The sequence below is a fragment of the Cyprinus carpio genome, chromosome A11, assembly GCF_018340385.1.
Source record: "Cyprinus carpio isolate SPL01 chromosome A11, ASM1834038v1, whole genome shotgun sequence".
NCBI classification, from domain to species: Eukaryota; Metazoa; Chordata; class Actinopteri; order Cypriniformes; family Cyprinidae; genus Cyprinus; species Cyprinus carpio.
Genome location: NC_056582.1, coordinates 17,119,812 through 17,144,475, shown reverse-complemented (window position 1 = coordinate 17,144,475; position 24,664 = coordinate 17,119,812). Strand labels below are relative to the sequence as shown.

At 39.5% G+C, this 24,664-nt stretch overlaps 1 protein-coding gene across 1 annotated transcript in view; it reads right to left on the bottom strand.

The window, feature by feature from the left end:
* Positions 1-11: 11 nt before the first annotated feature.
* Positions 12-24,664, bottom strand: part of LOC109057375 (voltage-dependent P/Q-type calcium channel subunit alpha-1A-like) — a 131,135-nt gene continuing 106,482 nt past the window's right edge. The window contains 11 exon segments of the mRNA XM_042766593.1: positions 12-7,177; positions 8,412-8,644; positions 9,105-9,186; positions 9,188-9,325; positions 10,433-10,468; positions 13,055-13,174; positions 14,279-14,420; positions 15,382-15,488; positions 17,471-17,571; positions 19,328-19,435; positions 19,717-19,822. Coding sequence (XP_042622527.1) covers positions 6,536-7,177; positions 8,412-8,644; positions 9,105-9,186; positions 9,188-9,325; positions 10,433-10,468; positions 13,055-13,174; positions 14,279-14,420; positions 15,382-15,488; positions 17,471-17,571; positions 19,328-19,435; positions 19,717-19,822 — 1,815 coding nt within the window. The 3' untranslated portion in view covers positions 12-6,535.

Genomic DNA, 24,664 nt, shown 5'->3' with positions numbered 1-24,664 from the left:
CAAGAGATGGGTTTAGAATGCATTCTCTCTGGTTTTTATTCAGGTTCTTTAGGAAGAGTTCTGTTCGGAATTACAAAATGCACTGGTAGAAATATCAGAGAGATAGAGAGACAGAGGAAGAGAGAGAAAAAAGGGGGATTTTTCATAGCCAGAATTAATGTGTAACATCACCAGGTTCAGGCAGCCTCTTTCAGAGCTCAACATCAGCAAAAGGGTTTTGGATTTCTTCTTAAATCAGAGTGATGTGCAGTCCCTCATACTTAGAATTTCTTTCTTTTTTTTGCTTTTTTTTAAATTCTGTAATACATTTCCACAGCATGTTGTGTGCTCACCTTACCCACGATTCTCAGAGAACAGTTGGCAATAGAAACAAACAAACATTCTGAGTTTTATCATGTTCCCTGTATTAATATAATTTTTTCCCCTCTTTTTTGTCTTTTTCATTTTTAAAAATAGAAGAAAAAAGGAACACATTGCTCATAAAAACATCTAACTATATTTATATATTTATACATATATACTCTTTTTCTTTATATTTCTTTTTATATTTTATAATTCCTGAAGTTGACTTGTTAACCCACATAGTGGCATGCACGTTGCACATGCAAATCAGTAATTAAATACCTCTCTTTATCATGGTCTTTTTTTCTCTTTAAACTTCCTCTTTTGCTTTTAAATGATTCAGGTCAATAGTAATCTGGATGGCGGGTGGGATATGGGTGATTAAGTAGAGATGGGACGGGTTTGTGGGTGTCACGGTGACAGTGGTTACACGCTCGCAGGAACTCCCCTCATACTCACACATTCACACCACACGCTTATTTCCCCTTCAACACATACGAGTGCTTGTGAAGAAACCCACTCCTGCTGACGAGGCTGAAAACGCACTTCCTGTCTTGTTATCCAGAACCGCAACATTAGTTTCTCTTTCAAGTGAAATCTATTGTTTTCTCTCTTTTAATTCTACATGTTTTTTTTTTTTTTTTTTAGTTGATAGCAAAGCATCTATTCTGGCATTTGTGCACTTAAAAGGATCTTTCACTTAAAACCGAAAACTGTCATCAACTCACCCTAATATCGTATGACTTTCTTTCATTTGCAGAAAAAAGATATTTTGCAGAAAACAGCAACATTGGACCCCACTGACTATCATTGTACACACTAGAAATACTGATATTGTTATGAAATATCTTCTTTTGTGCTCCACAGAAGAAAGAAAGTCATGCAGGTTTGGAATGGCACAACAGTAAATGATGACATTTAATTGTGCTCTCAGCTCCTTTAATTGTGTAATAATTATGTTATGTTATTATAATTATGACTATGTAATAATTATCTTTTAGTTACTGTTACTATGAGCATTACTATTAACACATTTATATGAAAATGATATTTCTTCAGTATTAATTATCAATATAAGCTCAATATTGAATCAGCAATGTGTTTGAATGAAGAAACCATGACATGCATAAAGAACAGGAGGAAATGAAATGGAAAGGATTATGGCAATGCTGAAGAAAGAGGATGAAAACACAGAGTGTTGCAGGAAGTTTATGAATGAGATATACAAGAGTTACAGAAGAGAAAGATTGATAGGCCCAACAAAACAACTTAGATAGACATGGACAGACAGTCGAGGTACAAACAAGAGGACCCTCTTCGCTTTCGCCATGGCTTCGTATCTACGGTTGTGTAACGGTGATGGGAAACTGTTCATTTAAGGCACTATAAAACGACTTGCCTTCAAATCAGCTTGCAGTCACACGAACACACACACTAACACACTCACAGACGACCGTCCCACTGTCACATGGATGAACCCAACCCTCCAATCTTCTGGAAAAAGTGGCGATGGATTCATATCCGATCTTGGATTTGGATCAGATGAGGATGATAATGGAGTATGCCATGGTAAATGCTGAGCAGAAATGGATTGGCAAACCCAGCACTAAATTACCATAGATGCACAATATCATTTGAATCCCTTTGACAAGATTTTTTTTTTTTTGGCATGCACATTGCTTGTGCTGGCCACAGCTGTGCCTCAAGTTCTCGCTCTCATACATACAGGGAAAAAAACTACATTACCAATCACCCCCTTCCCTTTTCTCCAGTTCCCCCACACATTAGCATGCACACACATGTAATTCTGTTCTGTACAAAGGGAGACCACAGGAAGTGGTGTAGCTACATAGAGGGTGACTTGTTTTGGCAGCACTCAACCATTGAAGGAAAGCCCTTATTTCATATGAAACAGAAAGAAAATACAGCTTTGTTCCACTACGACGATACGAAACAAACAACACATGCTCAAATGCAAGTGTGTTGTGGATCTACGATGATGCAAACTGAAAATGACTTTCTTTTAGGACAGAAAATGAAGATGCGAGTCAAAAACAGAAAGCAATAAAGGCATTGACACTGAGAGCAAAAGAGGGTCAGAACTAAACTGATGAACAAGCAGAGCCAAAGAATGACATCTTAATTATATTCGTAAACTCTTAAAGGGACAGCGCACCCAACACTGGAAATTCTTGATTTATTCATTTATTCACCCTCATTTATTCATTTATCTTAACCAAGATGACCTGATTTATTCTGTAATAAAACTTTGGAATAGTGCAATGTTTATTATAAATGATTTATCCATGCACATCATTTTTTTTAAATTCAGGTGTCCTTTTAATCTTTATTCAAAAGCATGACTTTTATATGGTGCTTTTGTGTCCTTTTCAAAGCTTAAAAGCCTCAATCCTTATTCATTTTAACTGCACTGAAAAGAGCAACTAGAATAATTCTTTAACATCTCTCCTTTTCTATTCTACAGAAGAAAGAATATCATTATAGTTTAGAATGAGATGTGAGTAAATGATGACAGGATTTTCCTTTTTCTGGGTGAACTGTTCCTTTAAAAACCACAACCTTCTGCTATCTCTTTTTTTTATTAATACAAATCAAACCGTATTAATATTCTATCTGTCCACATTTTAAGCTAAAATGGAGCAAATTTGTTTTCGGCAAAAGAATACAAGACCAAGAGAACTTCTAAATGAGAATTATATTAACCATGCAAAAGGTCTAACAAACCTTCATGCCTGACAAAAATAAGCCTTCCTGTCCTTTTGCTAAAGACCTGAGAAGTAGAACAATCCCTCTGGTGTTCGATGCAACTCTCTGAACGAGCAGGGTGAGACAAATAAAAAAAATGGCTGCCATCCACTTGAGGAAGCATTGCTAAGAGAGACAGAGAGCCGAGATGGACACCCTGACAGAACTTGGTTGTCATTTCCCGTCATTACTCTCAGAGTAACTGGGATCTTCCCCCATCATATAACCGTGCCTCCCTGTCTTTAAAAAGCCCAGCAGACTGCGCAGACATGGGGACTTGTTAAGGCGTAGTGTGAGTCCATCACATTAAGAGAGAGATAGAGGGGAGAGGGAAGAGAGGCAGGGGAAGGGTTAGTGTGCGACACTAGAACAGAAGGCACTGTGGCTCTGCAGGTTCATCTAGACCCATGGGCATCAAACCGGGGCTAACTGGGGGCCAGCTGTAGGTAAATGTGGGCTGAACATCAACAAACACCCAGAAAACAGTGGTTTCCTCCCTAAAAGTCTTGGATATGGGTTGGCAAGGAAAAGGAATCAAATGAAATTATACTATTCAAACCGTTTTCAAGAAAACAAGTAGTGTGGATTTCATATGACTCTGGGACAGAATGAAGGTAAGGTAAGAAAAGGAGAAAATACAGAACCGCCCAACTGACTTCACAATAGGTTGAATGCAGTGAGTTATTCTGAGATATTCTTATCTGCTTAGAGTGAAAACCTGACGAATCCTTGTGGTTTCATATAATGACTGCTTGAGGAGAAATTAGACAAAAAAGCAGATCCCTTTAACATCTCCTAGAGATAAAACGGAGACTTTTGGAGTTTTTCTCCTGAGATAAAGATCTCACACATGTCTCGTCTAGAGGTTCAATTAGGCTCAGTGATTTGCTAACCTGACGTCTGCAATCAAAAGCCAAAGATTTCAAAGATGATACGCTACCCACGTTAATTTTATAGCTATATATTTATACCACATCTTATCAAATGTCTCATCTGTGTCTATTTTGATTTTTTCTAAGGATTTAGGAGAAACACATGAAACAAAGTTTATACTTGAGTTCATGCTGAGCTCCACAAGTCTCCTGAGCTATAAAAGAGTAACTTTTGCACAATAAAATTCTCCTTTGGAGAGTAATGGGATATTTCATAAACATTTGGTCTTTTCTGATGTTTTGAGATAGTCCGATGGGTGGGGGTCAGCTGGACGGGTTCAGTGACAGTAGGAGAGGCTGAATAGGCCGCAACTCTACACCCCTGTGAGATATATGTTTGACTGTATTGTTGTATCCTGAGCAGAAGGGGGAAGGGTCTCAGATTGAGCAGGCAGCCAAAGACATTACAAACTGTCCATGGCAGGGAACAGGAAGGCAGGGTGGAAGAATCTTTTCCAGTTACTTGATCAAAGACTACCCAGGTCAAAATTCGCAAAAAACTCCTGTCGGAAAAAAAGTCAAAGGCAAGCTTCGACAGACCTGCTACATCACCTTTTGGGGGGACAGTTCTGCAAAACCGAAAGTTCTGCAAGCGCCCTCTTGCAACCGTATTTTCATAAGGGATAGTTTTTCCATAGTCTAGCCTTGCTTAAGCTGTGCAACAGCACCACAACATGGACAAAGAGTAAACAACAACATTCATCGCCCAAAAACTTTACATTAGCTGTGAAATAATTCAAGGGGTTTAAAACTGACCCTCAATCAAACGGTTTCTTCAGACCACACTGTTGTGTGACCATCTTTTTCTGTCGAGAAATAAATATGGAATGGACCCTGAATTTGTCTGAAAAACTCTGACACAAAAACTGCCCGAGGGTATCCTGAATGCTCCAACTCTCTCTTTTGAAACATTCATGAGCTCTGACCCAATCTATTCACTACAGATAGGAATATTCTACTCAGCTGAGGTCACAAGTACGTAAACGTCAGGATGCTACCAGGAGCGCATCCTTATAGACTTCAGTCTGTGGTGAACAGAACAAAAATAAACACAAAGAGTTCGAAACAAGATGGCCACAACAGACAAAACTTTCGAAGACAAGACAACAAAGTCACATGACCACCTCTATCTTCATCAGCATCACCACCATCGTCATCAATTGCATTAAGATAGTTTCCATTACAAAACTATTGTTATTGACAATAGCAAATGAAGCCTTCAGAAAGGAGAACGTCTCTCACCCCGTTTCTCTCTCTGTTTGCAGCCTTGGCCGACAGAGCCGTAATGAGGGAGGTTTCACCATTCAGGCTCGTTTTTAGTGCAATCCAAAGTAATAATAAACAGTGCAGAACATCATCTGGGATCCTCAGATGGATATAACATAGAAAACACCTTCTATAAACTCCATCTGCACATAAAGATCTGTAGACATGGCAAGAGCAACAGGGAGAAAACGAGAGAAAGAACTTCCAACTGAACAGAAAAAAAAGAGCTATCACCCCCCCTTCCCACAGTAAATTTTCTCTGTTATATGTATTTATATATATTTATATATTTTTTAAATCAATCATGCAAGTTTCCATCAGATTTTAGTCCAAAAATATCAAAGAAAGCTGAGCAAATGCAACAGAATAACCAAGCTCCAAATGTTCAAAAAGAAGAAATAATCAATTGAAGACATTCTGAAGAGGAAATAGTCTTTCGGTCCCTCCCTCATCTGCCATTTCATTCTTTTCTGGCTGTCTTATCCTTGTCAGGACTGAGTGGCAGTTTGTGGGTGGGGTTTCAGTGTGCCACGCCCACCCGCCACCTCATGCCTGCACTGAGTCCTTTCATATGCCACGCCTCTTTGATGGTAAACCCCTCCCCCAGGTGATGAGGTTACTCAGCATCTTGAGTTGGTAACAGTAAACGCAGATGATAAAACTCATCAATATTGGCCAGCACATGGGGCTGGTTTTGCAGTAGGTAGAGCTCTCGTTCACAAGAGCACTTACTTTTTCTTCAACAATGTCTATTTTTTCCTATCCCTTTTTACTTTTTGGGTCTTTTTAAGAGGCATAGATGTGAGGGGGAAAATGGGTTCTGGCTTCATTTTCAAAATTCCTTTTTTTTTGATTGACAGGATGTTGCTCCTCATTTTTTCCATCAGGCAAGAAGCAATCTGTCTTGCTCAGTCGGGATTGGAGCATTTAAACACAATCTCTCTGATCTTTAAAGTTCAGTCCATCTAAACGCAACCACTCCATTTGTTGCTCATATGCTCCCATTCCCTTGCGTGCTGAGCAGCATGGGAAATGTAGTCCAGAGAGCAGGAGAAAGCATTAGAGAGAGAGGGAGTAGGGGAGCTGTATGTGCTGCTCCAATGTTCAGAGTCTCACAATGGCCCATTCGCTCTGTTTGCGTTTCCCCTTCTGCCCCCCTCTCTCCCTGCTGCTGTGCATAAACATCTTGGTTTAAGTCCAGTGGCGCCCCCTCCTGGTCACCATGCACACTAACACCAATCATCCTCGTCCGTCTCGCTATATTGTTCGTGCAACCCCTTCCGGGGCCCACGGCCATGGGGTGGCCGGTGTGGGCCTGGGTGGGGGCCGCGCCGGTGCGGGGAGGGCGAGGAGGAACGGTAGCCATTAGGCATACGGCGTGGGTGCGAGGGAGGCCCGTGAAGAGCAGTCCTTGGGTGTGAATGAGGGTGGGGGTTGCCCTGTGATAGACTCTGCTCATAGGCAGGTGGCTCATGGTGCCGCTCATACTCATAGTCCCGATCGTAGAAAAGTCCGTCACCTTCCAGGCCGTCAGGCGGCGGACACCAGCGACTGTGACGTGGGGATCTGGGTGATGCCTGCCTGGGGGAGCGTGGGGAGGCATGCCGGGGTGAGCCGTGATGGGGCGAGGCGTGGCGGGAGGGTGGAGGATGGTAGGGCGGTTCGTGACCTGACGGAGAGAAGTGTCGCGGGGAAGGTGAACAGAGTCTACCCTGGCCCGGGGAGCCGTATGGAGGCTTGCGGACAGCAGGGGAGTAGGTGACATGAGGACGCGGTGTAGACGGTGTCTGGGGCAACTGCCGACGGCCACGCCGGGGGGTGCTGGTCCCCGACGTCGAGGGAACGGGGCTTCCACTCACAGAACTACTGCCCTACATGAAAATTAAAACAAAGCAAATAAAAAAACACCACAAAATTAACGTCAAACAAAAGAAGCGCACACACCGGCAAGAGGAGGAGGAGGTGGAGGAGGAAGAGGAGAGAGAGACAAGGGCGAGTAAGTGAGAGAAAGAGAGAGAGAATAAAAGTGTGTGGAAACAACAACATCAATAAAACCAGAAAGAAACAAACCGGCAATGAGGCAAAACAGCAGACACAGAGAAGCCACAAGTCACATCGAGAAAAATGGACAGAAACCACAGTGATAAAAGAAGATAAACAAAAGAATAACACAAAAAGAGAAACTGATTTCAGTAAGCAGTCATGATAAGGTCACAGGTGTACATATGCTGTCTGGTTACAGTCTTCCCACACCTGTGTACTCCAGAAACCTTTCATCCCTCAGGCTCCTCATTGCAGGTTACTGTAAAGATCTAAACCATGGACTTGTGCACATAAATGTCTTCCTGTGCCGAATGAAGTGAATAATGGAATGCTTCAAAATGATGCTCAAGGGTTTTACTCTTTTGTAATGGTCACATCATGAAATATGTTAGAAATAATCTTGTTAAAAAGTTTGATTGGTGATGTTTCTACCTCTGTCAGTACTCAAACTTTCCATCTGATATATTTTTTTAATGTGTTAAACAGCACATGTGAATAGCAAAAGTTAATGTTATTTTTACTAGACCGAAAAAATAAGAAAAACAAAAAAATGTTCAAAATATTATTTAAACATACTCTAGCTTTCAGAGTGCAAAACCTTCTCCAGTCCAAAAAAGACTATAAAATAAACTAAATAAATAAACTGCAACACCTCATTTCAGAATAGTATATGATCGCCCACAAATGTTGTGCTATTTATTTGGCTTCGTACAGCTCTTCTTAGTCATCTTACGGATCTCAATATAAAGAAACAGTGAAAGTATATATATTATTGCCTATTTTATATGTAAAGAAATTAGGATAACCAAAGCAATAATCATAACAAAGGCTTTTTCAAGCAGCAAAAAATAGCCAGAGAAAAGGTGGGAAATGTTTGGGTTAAAGTAAATCACACTGTTACTAGAGTAAGAAACCTTGATTAAAATTATAAGTGGAGATCAGGGAAAGAAAATCATTTAATCTGCCACAACAATTTTACATGCTATTGTGAGGAAATTCTTAAAAAGAATGCTGAATTTGTGCATAATATAAAAGTGGTATATCAGTGAGTGTGTGCCCCACCTGTCTATGCCCTCTCCCCTCACTTGGTGAGCGGGACCAGTGGCGATCAGATCTGTCTTGTGGATGGCGGTGGTAGTCACGCTCATGACAGCACCGCTCCTTATCCACCGAGCTGTGGTGGTGATGATGATGATGGTGGTGGCGACGATCTTTTGCACGACCCCGTTCTCGTTCTCTCTCTTTAGGTGGGAGGTCACCTGACTGTGTAGTGGTGCTAAGATCCGTGCCCAGACCTGCCAAAGCCAACACAGAAATGAGATGAGACAGCACAAGAGAGGAACATCAAACCCAGTTGCTGTCTAAGTGAAGATGGATTATGAAGGTTTTCGAATGACATGATGGTGAGTAAAATTTTTTTTTTTTTAATGGTGACACTATTTTTTCTTTTTGTTGACTATAAGTAACTAAATGATTGTTAGGGGGTCAGTAGAATAAGTACTATAATACTTTATAAGACATTTATTTGTAAATACTTATATAATACTATATAAGACATGTACTTGTAAAGTAAGTTATACATCAAAATAAAGTGTTAGCAGATATTCAGAAGACAGTCTACTCATACTCTTATGACTGGTAGTTGACATGTAGTTGCAAAGTTACATATAGTTGTCTAAAGTGGACTATCAAAATAAAGTGTTACTGACACAGTTGTTTCTCATAATATCTACAGAACTTATTAATTTTAAAAACCTGTGTCAGCGTCTGTATAGCGAGCGAGGGATCTTTCTGAGGTGCGGTGACTGCGGTCTCTCCCGGTCTCGATCTCGTTCTCTTCTTCGCGGAACGTGTCGGTGTCCCTCTTCTGACACCACCCGTTCCAAAGAGTAATCGTCCAATCGCACGCTTCGACCTGAACGTCCGTGGACCAATGAGGACGTAGAACGGCGCATCGGACTTGTGTCTGTGATGGTCTACAGAAAAGAAATGAAAGACAGAGAAAAGGGAAAAAATAGTGGGAAAGGACATAAGTTTATATTGATGTGTGTTTTTTCATAGAGCAGCTTGATCATATGCAGTGGTACGAGTGCATCTGTGTGTGTGATTGAAAACATTTGAATGTAATTCGGTAAACACTCAGTCCATTCCACGCACACAGAGAAAACCAAGGCACAGGTATATCCGTCATGCTCAGTGGAGACAGAACGAGAAATAGTAATACAGAGAGAGAATAAAGGACAGACAGATAGAAAGATTCACAGACAGATTAGATAGATAGACAGACAGACAGATTAGATAGACAGATAGATAGATAGATAGATAGATAGATAGATAGATAGATAGATAGATAGATAGATAGATCATGCCTTACATGCACCGCAGCTTTTCTAATTCAAGCGGAACCATTAAATACTTGTTGTCTTTCTCTGCCATTGCTGAGAACACAGAACCCAATCCAGCCAAATAAAGTTTAGCACATTTGTCCATGCACACACCTGGAGACATGATGGTCAACATGACAATCTATATCGTGTGGATGCACAAAGACAAACTTGGGCACATATAGCTCTCCTGCTCTAAACATTAACTGAAAACTGAAATAACCCTTCACGCTTTTCTTTTCACACACATAATAAATTATGCCATGCACCTTATTGAAACATGCTAACAACCGTTATTGGCAGCAGGATTTCCTGTTTGAAATCCATGCGTCAAGAACTACGAGACAGCAAAAGGTCCCCATGTTCCCAGGACCAGAAATACAGAGATAAGATACAGGCAGACATACACACACATACACACACACATACTGTACATACATACAGGGATACAGGGCTGCATAAAAGGACAGGAAAAAGGCATAGAGAGAGAAAGGTACAGTGACGAAGAGAATATACAGAGGGAAAAGAGGGTGAATAAAAAGAAGGATGGCATGAAATAAAGAGTTCAGTGCGACATCAAGACATAAAGAGAGACGCGGACTCCTAAAACAGACAAAAAGTGCAAGAGAGAGAGAGAGTGAGAATGAGGGAGAGCATGGAGAAGATAGAGAGAGGCAGAAAGCCAGAGATGGTACATACACTGAGGTTACTTCCTCGCGGCCTGTGTCTCCGTCGCTGTTGAACAGCAGACAGACGGTGCGCAGAACAGGACACACATGAGACCACAGGGACGATACACACAGAACACAGCACAGAAAGTGTGAGAGGAAAAAGAGAGAGGGGAAAATAAAGGAAGTACAGAGGAAATGGAACAAGGAAGGAAGAAAGAAGGGAAAGGGTGAGTAGGAAACCAAGGGGATCAGAGATATGATGACATAAAAATGGAGACAAATTCAATGTGCAACATGACAGAGTGGGCAAGAAAGATCACAGGGGTGAGAAATTCTCAAAACAAGAGGAAAGGGATTGATGGAATAAGAAATTAAAAGATGAGTGCCGTAGAAAGTCCATGAAAGTAAGGAGAGACACCAAAACAAAGGAAGCAAAAAAATGGAGAAAGAAAGAGAAATAGGAAACCAGAAAATGAAAATAATAAAAAGGGAAGGGGGAAACCATGAGACATTATGGGTGAAACAGAGGCAAAAACCATAAAACCATGTTTGGTTGTGAAAAATAACATGTTAAAGGTTAAAGGTAAAAAAACAAACAAACAAAAAATTTTATTGAAAAAAGGGTATCCGTAAGCCCATTAAAAGGAAGAAAAAACAAGACCAAGACAAATAAATAAAAAACAATATGAGGAAAGAAGGAAATAAGTACAAAAAATGAGAGAACAAAAAACAAGTAAAGTGGAAAAGTAGAGATGGAAGAAATAGAAAAATAGTGATCCCCAATTTAATTTGGAGAGAGCACAGAAACACATTGACAGGAAGGGGTTGGGTGGGGGTTGGGGGGGGGGGGTGGAGAAGGAAAAGGAAAGAGAAAAAAGACAAAAATTGAGCGAGTGTAGAGGAAGATAGGAAGCACACTAACACACTTACCGCAGCAGAACGCACACTCTGTGGGGCAGAGCAGTGTTAGACAAGAGTGAGTCACAAGAACAAGAACCACATCTACGTTACAGCTGTACATGACACACACAAGCACAGACTTTGGATCCTCACACTTCCTGGTATGTACTGTACACACCACACTTCCAACACACACAAGTGAACATATATAGATTCTAGCAGACTGTTACTAGTTTGTGTGGTTTCTATGCTTAGCTCACCTTCAAACACACACTTTACAACACAGAGACACACGACTCCCTCACACTTCTTTTATACACACATGGACAAATTTTTAAACCCAGACACATCTCCAGAGGAGAGTCAACCAAGAGATCATGGGGATTATTTATGTCAGGGTGAGAAATGCTTTGTGTGTGTACATTTATGCATTATAGCATAATAGTATTAAATGTATAATTGTTTCTATGTGATGTGTTGTGGGTGAATGCAAGCGGAATTGAATGTTGTGAGCGTGTTACTGCCTCCAGAGGTTGATTTGTGGTAGTGTTTCAAAAGTATGAATGAATGAATGAATGAGGGATTTATATGGCACTTTATTGTGTCTTGCTGTACACCCAAAGCACTTTACAATCACATGAGGGGTCTCTCCACACCCACCGTGTAGCATCCACCTGGATGATGCGATGGCAGCCACACCACACACCAGCTACAGATGGAGAGGAGAGAGAGTGAAAGAGCCTATTCAATGGATAGGGATGATTAGGAGCCCATGATTGAAAAGGGCCAGTGGAGGGAATTGGGTATGCAATGCAGTGCATATGTGCATACTTAATTTTTATATTTGTTTTTTGCATGTAAGGGATTCGTCTTAAATTTAGTCAACGGTTAAATGGATTAGGAAATGCATTTGGTAAATGTTTTCTTAAATTATAAATTACAAGTATTTTTTTTTATGTTTCATTAACCTAACATTTTAAATATTAAACATGTTTAAATATACTACTAGATTTTCACCAAAGACACATTAATCAAAAGTGACAGTAAAGGCATTTTTAATGGTTTCTGTTTCAAATAAAGTCTGTTCTTTCTATTTATCAAAAAAAGTATTACGGTTTCCACAAAAATATTAACCAGCACAACTGTTTTCAGTCTTAATTATAATAACAAATATTTCTTGAGGCCCAAATCAGCATATTACAATAATTTCTGAAGCATCATGTGACACTGAAGACTTATCTAATCAGTTTGGATCTATATATTCTGTAATTATGTACAAACAGGCTGTTTTCTCGTGAGTCAACCTACTTCTGTCACTACCTCAAATCTAGCTCTGGGAGCAGCACACTTCAGACACACCAAGGTTTTCCTGAAAGTGAGCTAGGTGTTGATGATGATGATGCAGAGAACTCTCTCTCTCTCTCTCTCTCTCTCTCTCTCTCTCTCTCTCTCTCTCTCTCACACACACACACACACACACACACACACACACACACACACACATGCATGTAAGTGAAGGTCAGGGTGTGAGCCACTTATCCATGAGCCCTTTGACAAATACATGCTAACATGTATTGACTTATTAGCATGGCTTCACAATAAACTTCTGAAGTCTGGTTCACCCGAATGAAGCTGTCAAAGGCTGTTAGCTGGGTAACTGGCTGAGGATGTTTATTGGGAATGGACGACAACAGATAAAAGGTGGAAAAACAATGGATGAATGGATGGATGAAAGGATGAAGGTGCTCACTTGGTTGTCTGCTGAGAGGTGTGGCATGGAGATGGTCCGCCCATGCCCTTCCATTGGGTGATAGGGCTCAGTGTCCGAGTAACCGTCCCCAACAGGCCCAATCTCTCTCATTTCTACCGTCTGCAAAACAGATCAACAGCATGTGGGCCGGGCTGATGCCTGCTTTACCGGCCTACAGCTCTATCAGGTGTGATAAACCAGTAGAGGGCAATATCATGCGCAAAAGTGTGTTAGAGCTGAAGATTAGCACACTTGAGTTAGTCATTAGCCATTACTAAATGATGCTAACTAAGTTGAACTGAGTGGAATAACAGAACAGGTGCACACTAGTCTCTGACAATCAGCCCACATCGCCACTTATTCCAGCCAAGAATAAAAAATAAAATAAAATAAAAAATAGCTGTTTTTCTGCTTTATATATTTGATTTTCGTCTTTACAAATTCAAAATCCCAAATTAAATATGACCATATATCCAATTTTTTCTGTGTAATTTTAGGTTTAGGGTTTGTAAATGAATGGAAAAACTAATTAATATTACAAATTTAGCATAACGTGTTTTGCATAAATACCCAAAGTGGTGAAATAAAACATATATGTGATTTGAGGTTTGGCCTAAAATGTCACAGTACTGGCTGGATCGCGCACTGACCTTGTCTGATTGCCCACTACTGGTTTAAGTACTTTTAAACATGCTTGTTAAGCCTAAAGCTGTTTATTCAGCATCTCCTTTGCTAGTGCAGGGAAACATCAGGGTTGGATGACTGCTGAGCTACAGAGAAGTGTCACACTGAAGGAGAGATGAGAGTCTGGAGGGGGTTTGGTACGATCCAGCAGACAGTGAGGACGCAGGCAAGCAGTGAAACACCCCTGCAGTCTGGCAGAGGTGGGAGGGTCTATACAAATGGTCTACGATGGTCAATGAAGTTCAGAATGATTCATTAGACAGATAAAGAGGTAAGCTACAGACCGACAGAGACAGAAGAGATCGAAAGAGTGATAATATGAATGAGAAGTGTGTCCAAAAGCGAAAAAGGGAAGGTGGCTGGGAAGACAGTGATTGGCTCAAGCACACAGTTCTTTCGATACCAAAGGCTGAGAGAAGCTGATATAGTCACGGCCACTGTGGCGGGTTTCAAGTGTCTGAGTAAACTCCTGCAAACATTTTAAATTCAGATCTAAACAAGACAAAATCACCTTTCCGATCTGACGATCTCCGATATTACCTGTGGATTGTGGCGGCTGTTGGGATGGTCTTCAGGATATGGTCTGTCAGGGTTCCAGTTTTCCGGAACAGACTTCTGGAACATTTCCTGGGCTCGTGACGTCACCCATGACTGGCTCTCGATCATTCCACCCTCCAGAGGCCTGAACCAGAGAAAGATGTTGGCTGGCTAATTCATTTACTCAATCACACACACACTTATGTACAAAATGCCTTTTGCAGACAAAATATTACAGAAACACAATTACACATGTATATACAGTATGTATATACTGCAGAATTAATACAAAAGCAGATAGACGTATATCAAAGAACTGAAACGTAATGTGAGAGACAGCTGAGAGAAGGTAAAACAAAGAAACAGCAGAAGAACAATTAAAAGAAAAGCTAAGCAGTGAAAGAAGAGACAAAGAGCAGCGGTTGAAACCGGTGAATCTCACAAAACCTCTCAGGTTCAGGTATATTTTACCCCAAATTTAAAAGGAAAAATAAGAAAATATATTTTGCACACAGAAATGTATTTCTATTTTGTACAATTAATAATTTTGAGATTATTTTCATGCCAGTTAAGCACATTTAATTACAGATTTTCATTACTCTGAAAAATACACATACATATATGAGAAAATACATATATTATTTAAATTGTAGAATTTTTATATATAATGGCAGTATTTGTTGTGCTGTCTGTAATGTACGCTTTTATAACATTTAGAATTTTGTACTGAAAATTTACATTTTTAATTGCAGAAAATGCATTGCATTGTTTTTTACAATTCATTTTATAAAACAATTCTAATTTATAATTTATTTATAATTTATTTTTTAGAAAATAATTGGCTTTAAAAAAATTTAATAAAATGTCTGTATTTATTAAAGCAATTCTGAGGAAAATGTGCTTAATTCTCATGAACAATGTCACAATGAAATGGTACATAAAATAGGCTTATTTTTTTATCAATGCAACAAACAATGTTTTAATATTTAATTTTGCTTTTAGGACGAAATATGACCTGGATATGATTTCATGAGACTGACTCAGACAGATTAAGCTTAAGGCTAATAAAAACATCACTTGCATAAAAAGATCAAGATGCTACTCACAGGCTGTTGACAGGTTCCTGCGGCAGCTCGGGGAGACCGTTCACCCCCTGTCCCCCTTCCTGGTTCGGGGATGGCTCCAAGCGCTGAAACATTAATGGCGTTCGGTTCTGTGTGAGATACGAACATGGCCTGCAGCTGGGATCAGACACACTCATGGGATATGGGGAAACAAACACAAGCCACCGTGCATTACACAGGTGGTGGGGTATCAGACAGCAGAGATCCCCCAGAGGGCATCATGGGAAATGGAGTCCTCCTGTGCCCTCGCCAACCTGAATGGAGTCCTCCATTGGGGCTGTGCTGTCTAGGTAGGTACCGATGGCTCAAAGCATTTCCATCCAACCCACCGGAAGATATGGGTGGTAGTAACAATTTGGGCATGCTACAGTGAAGATCTGAGGTTCATACTTGCAGAACTACACATTGTGGGTGGGTGAAACTTAAACTATGAACACTAGAAATCTCAGAGACTGTGGTAGCCCAAAGGTTACAAGACAAAACAAAACAGACAGAGAAAATTACAAATAACAAAAAAAGAACAAGAGCTTGACAGTGGATCCAACAAGTCAAAAAGAAATGAAAACAACGAGGAAAGATCAAAAAGAATGAGTTAAAATGCAAACAAGTTGACAGACATAGATATAGAGACATCAGGGATGGATATAGAGAGTGAGAGAGCCACAAAAGCGCAGCTGATGTTTTGAGAGGACAGTGCTGAGGTACAGGTGCCATCAAGTGAAGTACGACAGGTAAAGAGACAGACAGGGAATCAGGTGAGGCAAGACACAAACATAGATTTAGAACATTCCCTGATGCTGGCAGAGTGTCCATGCTTTTTGTGGTAGATATATGAAGGCACCAAGTATTACTAAATTCAAAATGCAGGCAGAAACAATGGACACTGTGCCTGTACAGGATGGGAACTTTTCTAGGGAAGGGGACAGGAGTGACGCTGACAAAAGGCCATGTTGTATCATTCATCATTGCATATACCCTGCATAATTACTGCATGTGTTTTAAGCATGCTCTAACTCTGTAAATAAAATGTGAAATGACAGTGTCTATAATCAGTGTTATTTTTTTCCATGCCATAAAACCACAAAAAAATTTTTTATCTTTTAACCCATAGTACTCCATGTGGGAAGTGACATACACTGCTGTTTAAAACTTTGGGATCGGCAAGATAAAAAAATAAAAAATAAGATTAATATTGTTATTCAGCAAGAATACATTAAATTGATCAAAAGTGACTGCAGACAGCAAAGACATTAAAATATTACAAAAGATATATAATTCACATAAATACTTTTTTTTTTTATTCATCAAATAATCCTAAAAAATCTATCAAAGTTTCAACAAAAATATTAAGCAGCAAAACTGTTTTCAACATTGATAATAATGAGCACCAAATCAGCATACCAGAATGATTTATGACTGGTGAAAATTCAGCTTTATCACAACATGAATAAATTGCATTTTAAATAGAAAACAGTTATTTTGAAATGTAATACTATTTCACAATATTACTGTTTTTAATGCATTTTTGATCAAACAAATGCAGCCTTGGTGAGCAAAAAAGACTTAAAAATAACAGAAAAAATCTTACCTACCCCAAACTTTTGAACAGTAGTGTACATCCTGTATTTAATAAGCACTAATATCAGCGTAAAACGGAGTGAAGAAGACATTGGCTGTGCCTGAAACTGCAGGCAGCTGCCTAACTGCCTAGTCTGAGAATAGTTTGGTTTTCAACTATGAATTTTTGTCTATTTTGGAATCTCATTAAAAAATGCTGCAAGAAAGCACCAAACGCAAACACACTTTTCAAAAGGAGCATAAAAAAGGCAAATGTTTCTCCTAAAAATGTATATTTTTATTAATATTCTTAATTAGTTTCAGACATAGCCAATAAGTCAGAAGGTAACGGATTTAAGATTTTTGTGTGGACAGGCTGTTACCACTGTTGATTAGCAAAGCTAATCAGCTGCAAACTTGACTAATTAGACTACATGCTTTGTTGGGATAAGAGTTGCAAAAGGTTGAGAAAGGAGAGCAGACTCTGCATTTGTTTGTTTGTTTGAAGTGGTACCTGCTCCTCACGAAGCGCCTGCAGCTTTTTGGCCTTGCTCTGCCGGTAGTACTCCATGATCATCATGGCGGCGTAGATTTTGCCCACTGTCAGGTCTGTCGCTGCTGAGAGGATGAAAAAGTTACCCTGCACAATTAGACCGGGGTGGAATGGGACCCTGAGCCGAGAGGGGAATGGGAGTTGGAGACAAGGCATGCCACAAACACAAAGGTCTAGTCCCTCAGACCCAGACTAAACTCAGTCATGACCTCACAAGAAACCTCAATGGGAATGAACCAACAGAAGTTCTTCATAGTCCAGAATGAGTCTTAATCTGGGACTGAGAAACTAGATAACAGGTACACAACAAATTACAAGACAAAATTCACAAATACAGCTGCCCCAAAATTTAGATTTAGTCTCTTAATCACAGTTATACAAGTATGAATGTCATTGCATAGACAACAAAATATCACTAGTTAATTGTAATTTTCTTAGGTATATTTGCAGTGACATTTAACCAACTTTTTGTTAAACATTTTGCTTTCGTTTAAATAAATGCCACCTGGTGTGCTGCTACCAAATGTAATGACATTCAAAACATTTTAGTATGGCTTAATTGCCCAAATACTTTCTGGTGCCACTGTATATATAGCAACATACACTGTATACACATCTAATAAACATTTTACACAACAGACACTAAAAAATACACTGACAAATACAAAATGCCACAGAGCTGAAAGTCTTTTCACAGTCAAATCCTCATTAATTAAAGCCTCTTATTTTTCTCAAGTACCTTATATAGCTTCACATTTCTAGCCTATATTGCATTCCTAAAGGGACTCAAGCCAATTTACTATGGACAGATGCCATGAATGAGGCAACAATATCAGAACACTATTTAGGATTACACTATTTTGTGAGGAGCTCAAATTTTTCATCAAAACTCTGCAGCGGTATCCAGAGTTTGAATGATACACAAAACATAAATTTGAAAATTTTGAGCTGCCATAAATGACAAAAAGAAATCCCTTTACATAAAACACTTTCTTATTAGGAAAATCTCATAGTAAAATTGGCTTGAAATCCCACAGGGATCAACAATAAACTTTAAAAATAACTCTAAAACATGCTGAAATTTCAAATTAAACAGAAAACATGCTAAAGGAAAGCACACAAATGTATTTCAGCTACTTGTCATAGATCATATACACAGATTTTAATATATTCTGGTCATCTCATTAAAATGTAAAGTCTCTAACATCTATAAACACCCTCAGATATGAGTTAATAACTCGTGCTACACTGTTTTAAGGCTCTGTGATTTGGAGGTTAAGCCCAGCTTAGTGCTTTACATGTGCTGGAGTGAAAAGACTTCTATAGAGGATCCATCTATAGCGAGGCACCCCCTGATAACAGACAATGAAGATGACAAAGGAAGAGGGAGAAAAGGAGAGAGGTTGGAGAAAGGGAGGCTATGTAGTTTAGAAGTGGATGAACAATTATTTAAAAGGTCTAAATGAGGATGGAGAAAAGGATGTATGACGTTTTATATACTCCAAAACAAACTAGTCAAGTCATGTTGAGAATCAGATGTAAACAGAAACAAGGCCTTATAAGCAAAAAATCATATAGCTAGAAAACAGGATGGTTTTAAATAGTATTAATATGGTTAGGAATGGTATAACTGATCTAATGAAAAGTGTAAGACATTGGTTTGTCATGTTGGGATGGGAGAAGGATTAGTTAAAGGTTTTGAAATGTGTCGCCTGATCAGAGGGTGCTGAGCGGTGTGGGCCGAGAGAAGCTGTCCTCTGATGAATTGGTGATCTTTGATTAGTTTTTTTTCTTTCTACAAACCAATCTGCAGCTTACACTTGTGTGGTGTTACCAGCAGATCCAGGTTCTTCTGGGAGAGATTTGGCCAAATCGCCATCATTTCCTTACGGAGCTCCGCGTCCATCTGGTGTTTGTCTGCGCCTCCTGTAAGCGTGTGATGTCAGGGCAGGGTACATACACACACATACGCATGCACATATGTATAGACAAACAAAATATGTCAATACACCAAAAGCACCAACCCAATATCAATGAAATATCACAAAAACATATTTGTAATCACAATCATTCAGAAGATACAGGAGACACAGGAAAAGGTGTTTTGTTAAGATTATTATTATTTTTTTTATATATGTAGAAGAAAGAAAGAAAATAGATAGAAAGAAAGGAAGTAAGAAAAAAGAAAGAGAGATGTCATTCTGTACCCTTAGCGATTTTGATGTCCAGAGCTGTTCGTATCAAAGCCATCAGGGTGGAGTTGAAATGCACTGTGTTGTCATCTGCAACAGGTAGGTCCATGCGTAGCAGTCTCTGTGAAGAGCCAATCAGAGGGGATGAGGGCGGGGCTGTGTAAGTTAAACCTCCAATCAGATGCTTTTGGTGGACTAATAAAAGGCTTGGGGAGCTCAGCAGTTTGTAGCCAAAGAATAAATTACTGGCCACACAATTTTCAGGTTCAGGATTAAGTTTTTAAATAGGTCATTTGATTGCAGGGTTGACTGTAGTTTTTAAAAAATACATTTTATTTATTTTGATGTAGTGGTTGTGTACAAACAATGCATCATGTAATTACTTCATGGTAATACTCAACCACACAAAAATGGATACAGAAAGGTTAATTTGGCCTCTGTGAGAGCAGTTTTCTTAAACTGACAAATAACTGACCAACAATATGCAACCTTATAATGTGTGAATGAACCATTCACACAATTTATAGCACATATATAGTACATACACATCAATTATGTGACTTAAAGGTGCTGTATGTAAGATTTTGACTCTACTAAAGCATAACAATACCATAATATGTTTACAGATATTTAAGAAACATGCTAAGTTAACATACTTGTTTATCTGAAAAACAATGCTACAGTCAGTTATTCTCCTTTGAAAATGTGCGTTCCGGGCTGGAATGTCAATCTTTGTTTTGGTTTGTGAAACCCACCCGCTGCTAGTTTACCCAATTGTATTGGGGCACCCCGGGTTGCCAGTTGGCAGAAAACACAGCGTATTTCATTTCATTCATCGTCAAGTGCGCTGGGTCCTGTTTGTGACGTCAATCTGGCAACCTACGCGTGCGTCAAGTATGAGAAGGAGGGGCCCCGGTGAAAAAAACCCTCTCCAATATTTTGATTTTGGACTGCAATACCTAGCTTAACCACTCGGTGTCAATCCTACATACAGCTCCTTTAACTGGAGCCCTCACAGATAACAGGAGCAGTATCACAGGGGATGAAGTCATCTTTTCTTTGTTCCTCTGCTTATGAAAACCAATCCCAGATCAAGCATAAGCTTGTCTTATTTGGCACTGCAAATTTGTACATTTTAAGTGTGAAAATACTTTTTTGGGACCCTCTAAAGTGCAATCAACTGACCTTGAATCAGCTAGTAAAGACTGAGGGCACAAATGACAACTAAATTCAACATATATCATGAAAAGCTACTGCTAAAGAGCTCCCCCTACCTGTTGGAGTTTGTATATTTTGGACAAACCAATGAATGAAAGAGCGCCTAAAAACAGCGGATTGTTGTTTTTAAATGCTGGTTTTCATGCATTGGATGTGCCTTCATGGAACTGGAATACACAAGCACACGACATGGCGTTAGAGTGAGAAAGTGAGCGTGTGTGTGTGAGCCTCTGTATATGCGTGTGCCCATTTCAGACCAGTCCGCTGTTCCTTGGAGGTGTAGATACCAACAAGCATGAGCCGAGTTCCAGCGGTGGCCATGCAAAAGCACATGCAATGCAGCACGACCCCTAATTGGAGTTCAGCGATGGTACGACCCACACTCCCCACAAGTCCCTGCCCACCCGAACATCAACCCATACTCCATGCATCATGCATTGCATGCACCCCCCTCCTCCCTCCCCACCCCTCACAGAACAAGAGCAGTGCAGCCGCGCACAGAGAGTATCATTTTATTTTTCATTAACCACTTGTATTACTGGGTTTATTTAGCATCTTTATCTTTCTTTGAGTGATTTCTCATAGGGTTAATAACATTTTTTTTCTTCTGATCTCTCGATGCAAAACGGGTGCAGTTTTTTTGAAGGTCAGAATAAGGGGTGGCATTCCCTAGTTATAAGGGGAAAAATGTATGTTGTACACCAGAGAAGTGTAGGACTGGATTAGGGGCAACAGGTATAGAAGTTAGTTCACTTCAGACTGGAAAGCTATGAGACGTGTTCCACATAGAAAAATAATGAGAAGGGGGTGGGGGGGGGATGGTGTGCTTGGCAATGGATAGAGAGAAGGTCTGAGTGGAGAAAGAGAGAAAAAGAAGAATGCTGTTTGTTTGAGATGAGGGGAAACAATAAGAGTGAGGAAGGTGAAAGGAAGAGTTTGGAGTGAAGGGAGCCTCAGCAAAACTTTGTCAGATCATAATTAAATTACATTTCGCAAAATGTTTACCATAGATAAAGTATGTCCATGTAATCTTAGTGTAGATGCCATTTTTAAGCAGACCCAAAATATTGATAGTCTGTCCAAGTTCAACGTATCTTTGTGTCGTTGTGTACAGCTGATGATACATGCAGTAGGCAAAAAACTCCAGAAAATATTACTTAGAAAAATTTGCTGTAATCTAGCTGTAGTCAAATAAGATTTCAAGTAGTTTTTTTTCCCTCAGAAATGTGCACTTTGTCCTTAAATACACTACCATTCAAATTTTAGTGCAAGTAAGATTTTTTTTAAAGTAATTTGAATAATATCTATATATAATTATTGATATTTTATTCAGCAAGGATGCATTAAATGATCAAAAGTGACAGTAAAGACATTTATAATGTTCATTTTAAAGTTTATAAATGTATAAATTAGACAATCTTTTGAACTTTCAATTAATCAAAGACTTCAGCATATTAGAACGAGCTCTGAAGGATCTTGTGACACTGGAGACTGGGGTAATGACTGCTGAAAATTCAACTTTGCCATTATTTTTTTTTTTTCAAATATATTATAAAATATATTATAATAGAAAATAGTTATTTTAAACTGTAATAATATTTTACAATATTACTTTTTTTTACACTATATTTGATCCAATAAATGCAGCCTTTTTGAGCATAAGAGAAAATCTTAAAAACCTCTAACTTTGAATGGTAGTGTATTTGAAATTCACTATGCAGTAATTGGTGAAAGTTGTGGGAACAAATCCTCGGTTTTGTTCACAGTATATGCATGAACACCTAAAACACCTCTGTACAGGATAAAAAAAAACCTATAAAGATATATATTATGGGATATTGATAACAGCATCCACCTGCAAAATGACAGTGACACATAATATTTCATATGAAAAAACATTCACCTTTTCATTCACCTCAAACTAAACATGCCTTCTACCCTGACTGAGATGCACAGCATTAATATGATGAACGTGACTTGTAAAATGGCTGGATGTAATTGTCACACAAGGATGCATTCAGATTCTTACATAATTAAGAAGCATGCTGATTAAAAGTGGAGAAATGCAAGATAGATAGGGAGAGGAAGACAGGAAGTGGAAGAGGGAGAGAGCAAGAGAAAAAAAGGAGGAGGAATTTTTGTGCAGGGTTGTAGAGATGTAGTTGCTGAAAATGCAAACCCAAGGAATGTGGGAAAAAGTAGAGATAGAGCGAGAGACAGTAAGAGAGAAAGAGAGAGGGGAACGGAAACAGGTCAGAACTGCATTGACAGAATCAAACGAAGGACAGGTAGGAAAGCTTATCTGTGATTCTAGTGGACTTGCCTAAAAAAAATCAAAAGGACAAAGTGGGTTTAAAGACTTCTGAACGTTACGTGATTGTACTAACTGAACCTGCAAAAGTGTCAACTGTTGAAATCATAGAAAATTAATATCTGAAGACTTTAGGAATCATCCACTGGAGGGAGAGACGCAGAGGACCAAAGGCACATGATTCTTCCCAGTCCTTCTGTACACGCACACATATATATTTGTGTCTACATCCTTCATATTTGTATTTTAAATTAGGCTCCATTTCTGCAATTAACATTGAAAACATACTGTGGAAATAATACAAGATTCCTTGTTTTCTAGTTAAAGTCAACATGAAATAGCTTTCTCAACCCACTTTACTTCTGCAATGTAATATCCACGAGTGAAACAGGAACTTCAGTAAGAACAAAAGTAGAAGGTGACTTGTTTTTAATCACTAGGAATTCATTAGAGTGGATGCAGAGGTGGAACTACTTACTAAAATTTGATGAAAGATTATAAAGGCAAACCTTTTCTGAATAACACCGTGCCAATGAATAAGAGCAGGTAAGGAACTAAAAAGGGTCCATTCTGATTTCATGTTGCTTTTTAAAAAAAATATGTAATTTAATAAACTTATAATCTCTAAGAATAAGAATGTAAAATTACATTTAAGAGTTCCTTTTATATTTGCAACAAAATCCTTTACATCTGTATGTGAGTGAGTATTTGAGTACGGTGCAGAAGGGCTGACAAGGTACCCTCTGTTCCCGTTCTCCAGTGGATGTATGCGTACGGATATGTGTCAGCTGGCTAACACCTTCAACGGTACCCCACAATATAAAAGGAAAAATACAGCAGCTCACCAACACCAACACTAACAGAAAAAAACGGACAGCTTTGGCTGTGGCGCACCCACGGCGGGCTGCTGCCGCTAACCTTGTAGGCGACCCGAGCTGGGCACCTCTTCCCCAGGCCTAGCGGAGGACACATGTGCCTGAGCATCTCATACATATCACTGTAACTGATCCTGCCACTGTAACAGGGAGTGGGAGGGGAGGGGAGGGGTGAAACCCCCAGAAATTAAATGAGGAGAACAGGGAAAAAAATAGGAGGACGATGACGGACGAATAAAACACGGACAAGAAGAGAAACAATGGAGGGGGGGGGGGGTGGACATCATGGCACAAACCAGAGGATGGTGGGATTTAAACCAAAAAGGGAGGAAGGAGGAGGAAATAAGAACGACAAGAAGGAAAAACAAAGACACATAGGTTATTGTTTTGGTCTGGGCGAGGGGCGGGGTTTTGAGAGCGTGAGAGCTCTTGATTGGCTGGAGGTTAAACAGGAGGAGGGGAAGCTGGTTTTTAGTTCTAGTAAAAACACTGTTCTATGCGATCGTGGGATGGTCCCATAGAACTGCAGTGGGGCTTCAAACAGGCAAAGAAAAGCTCC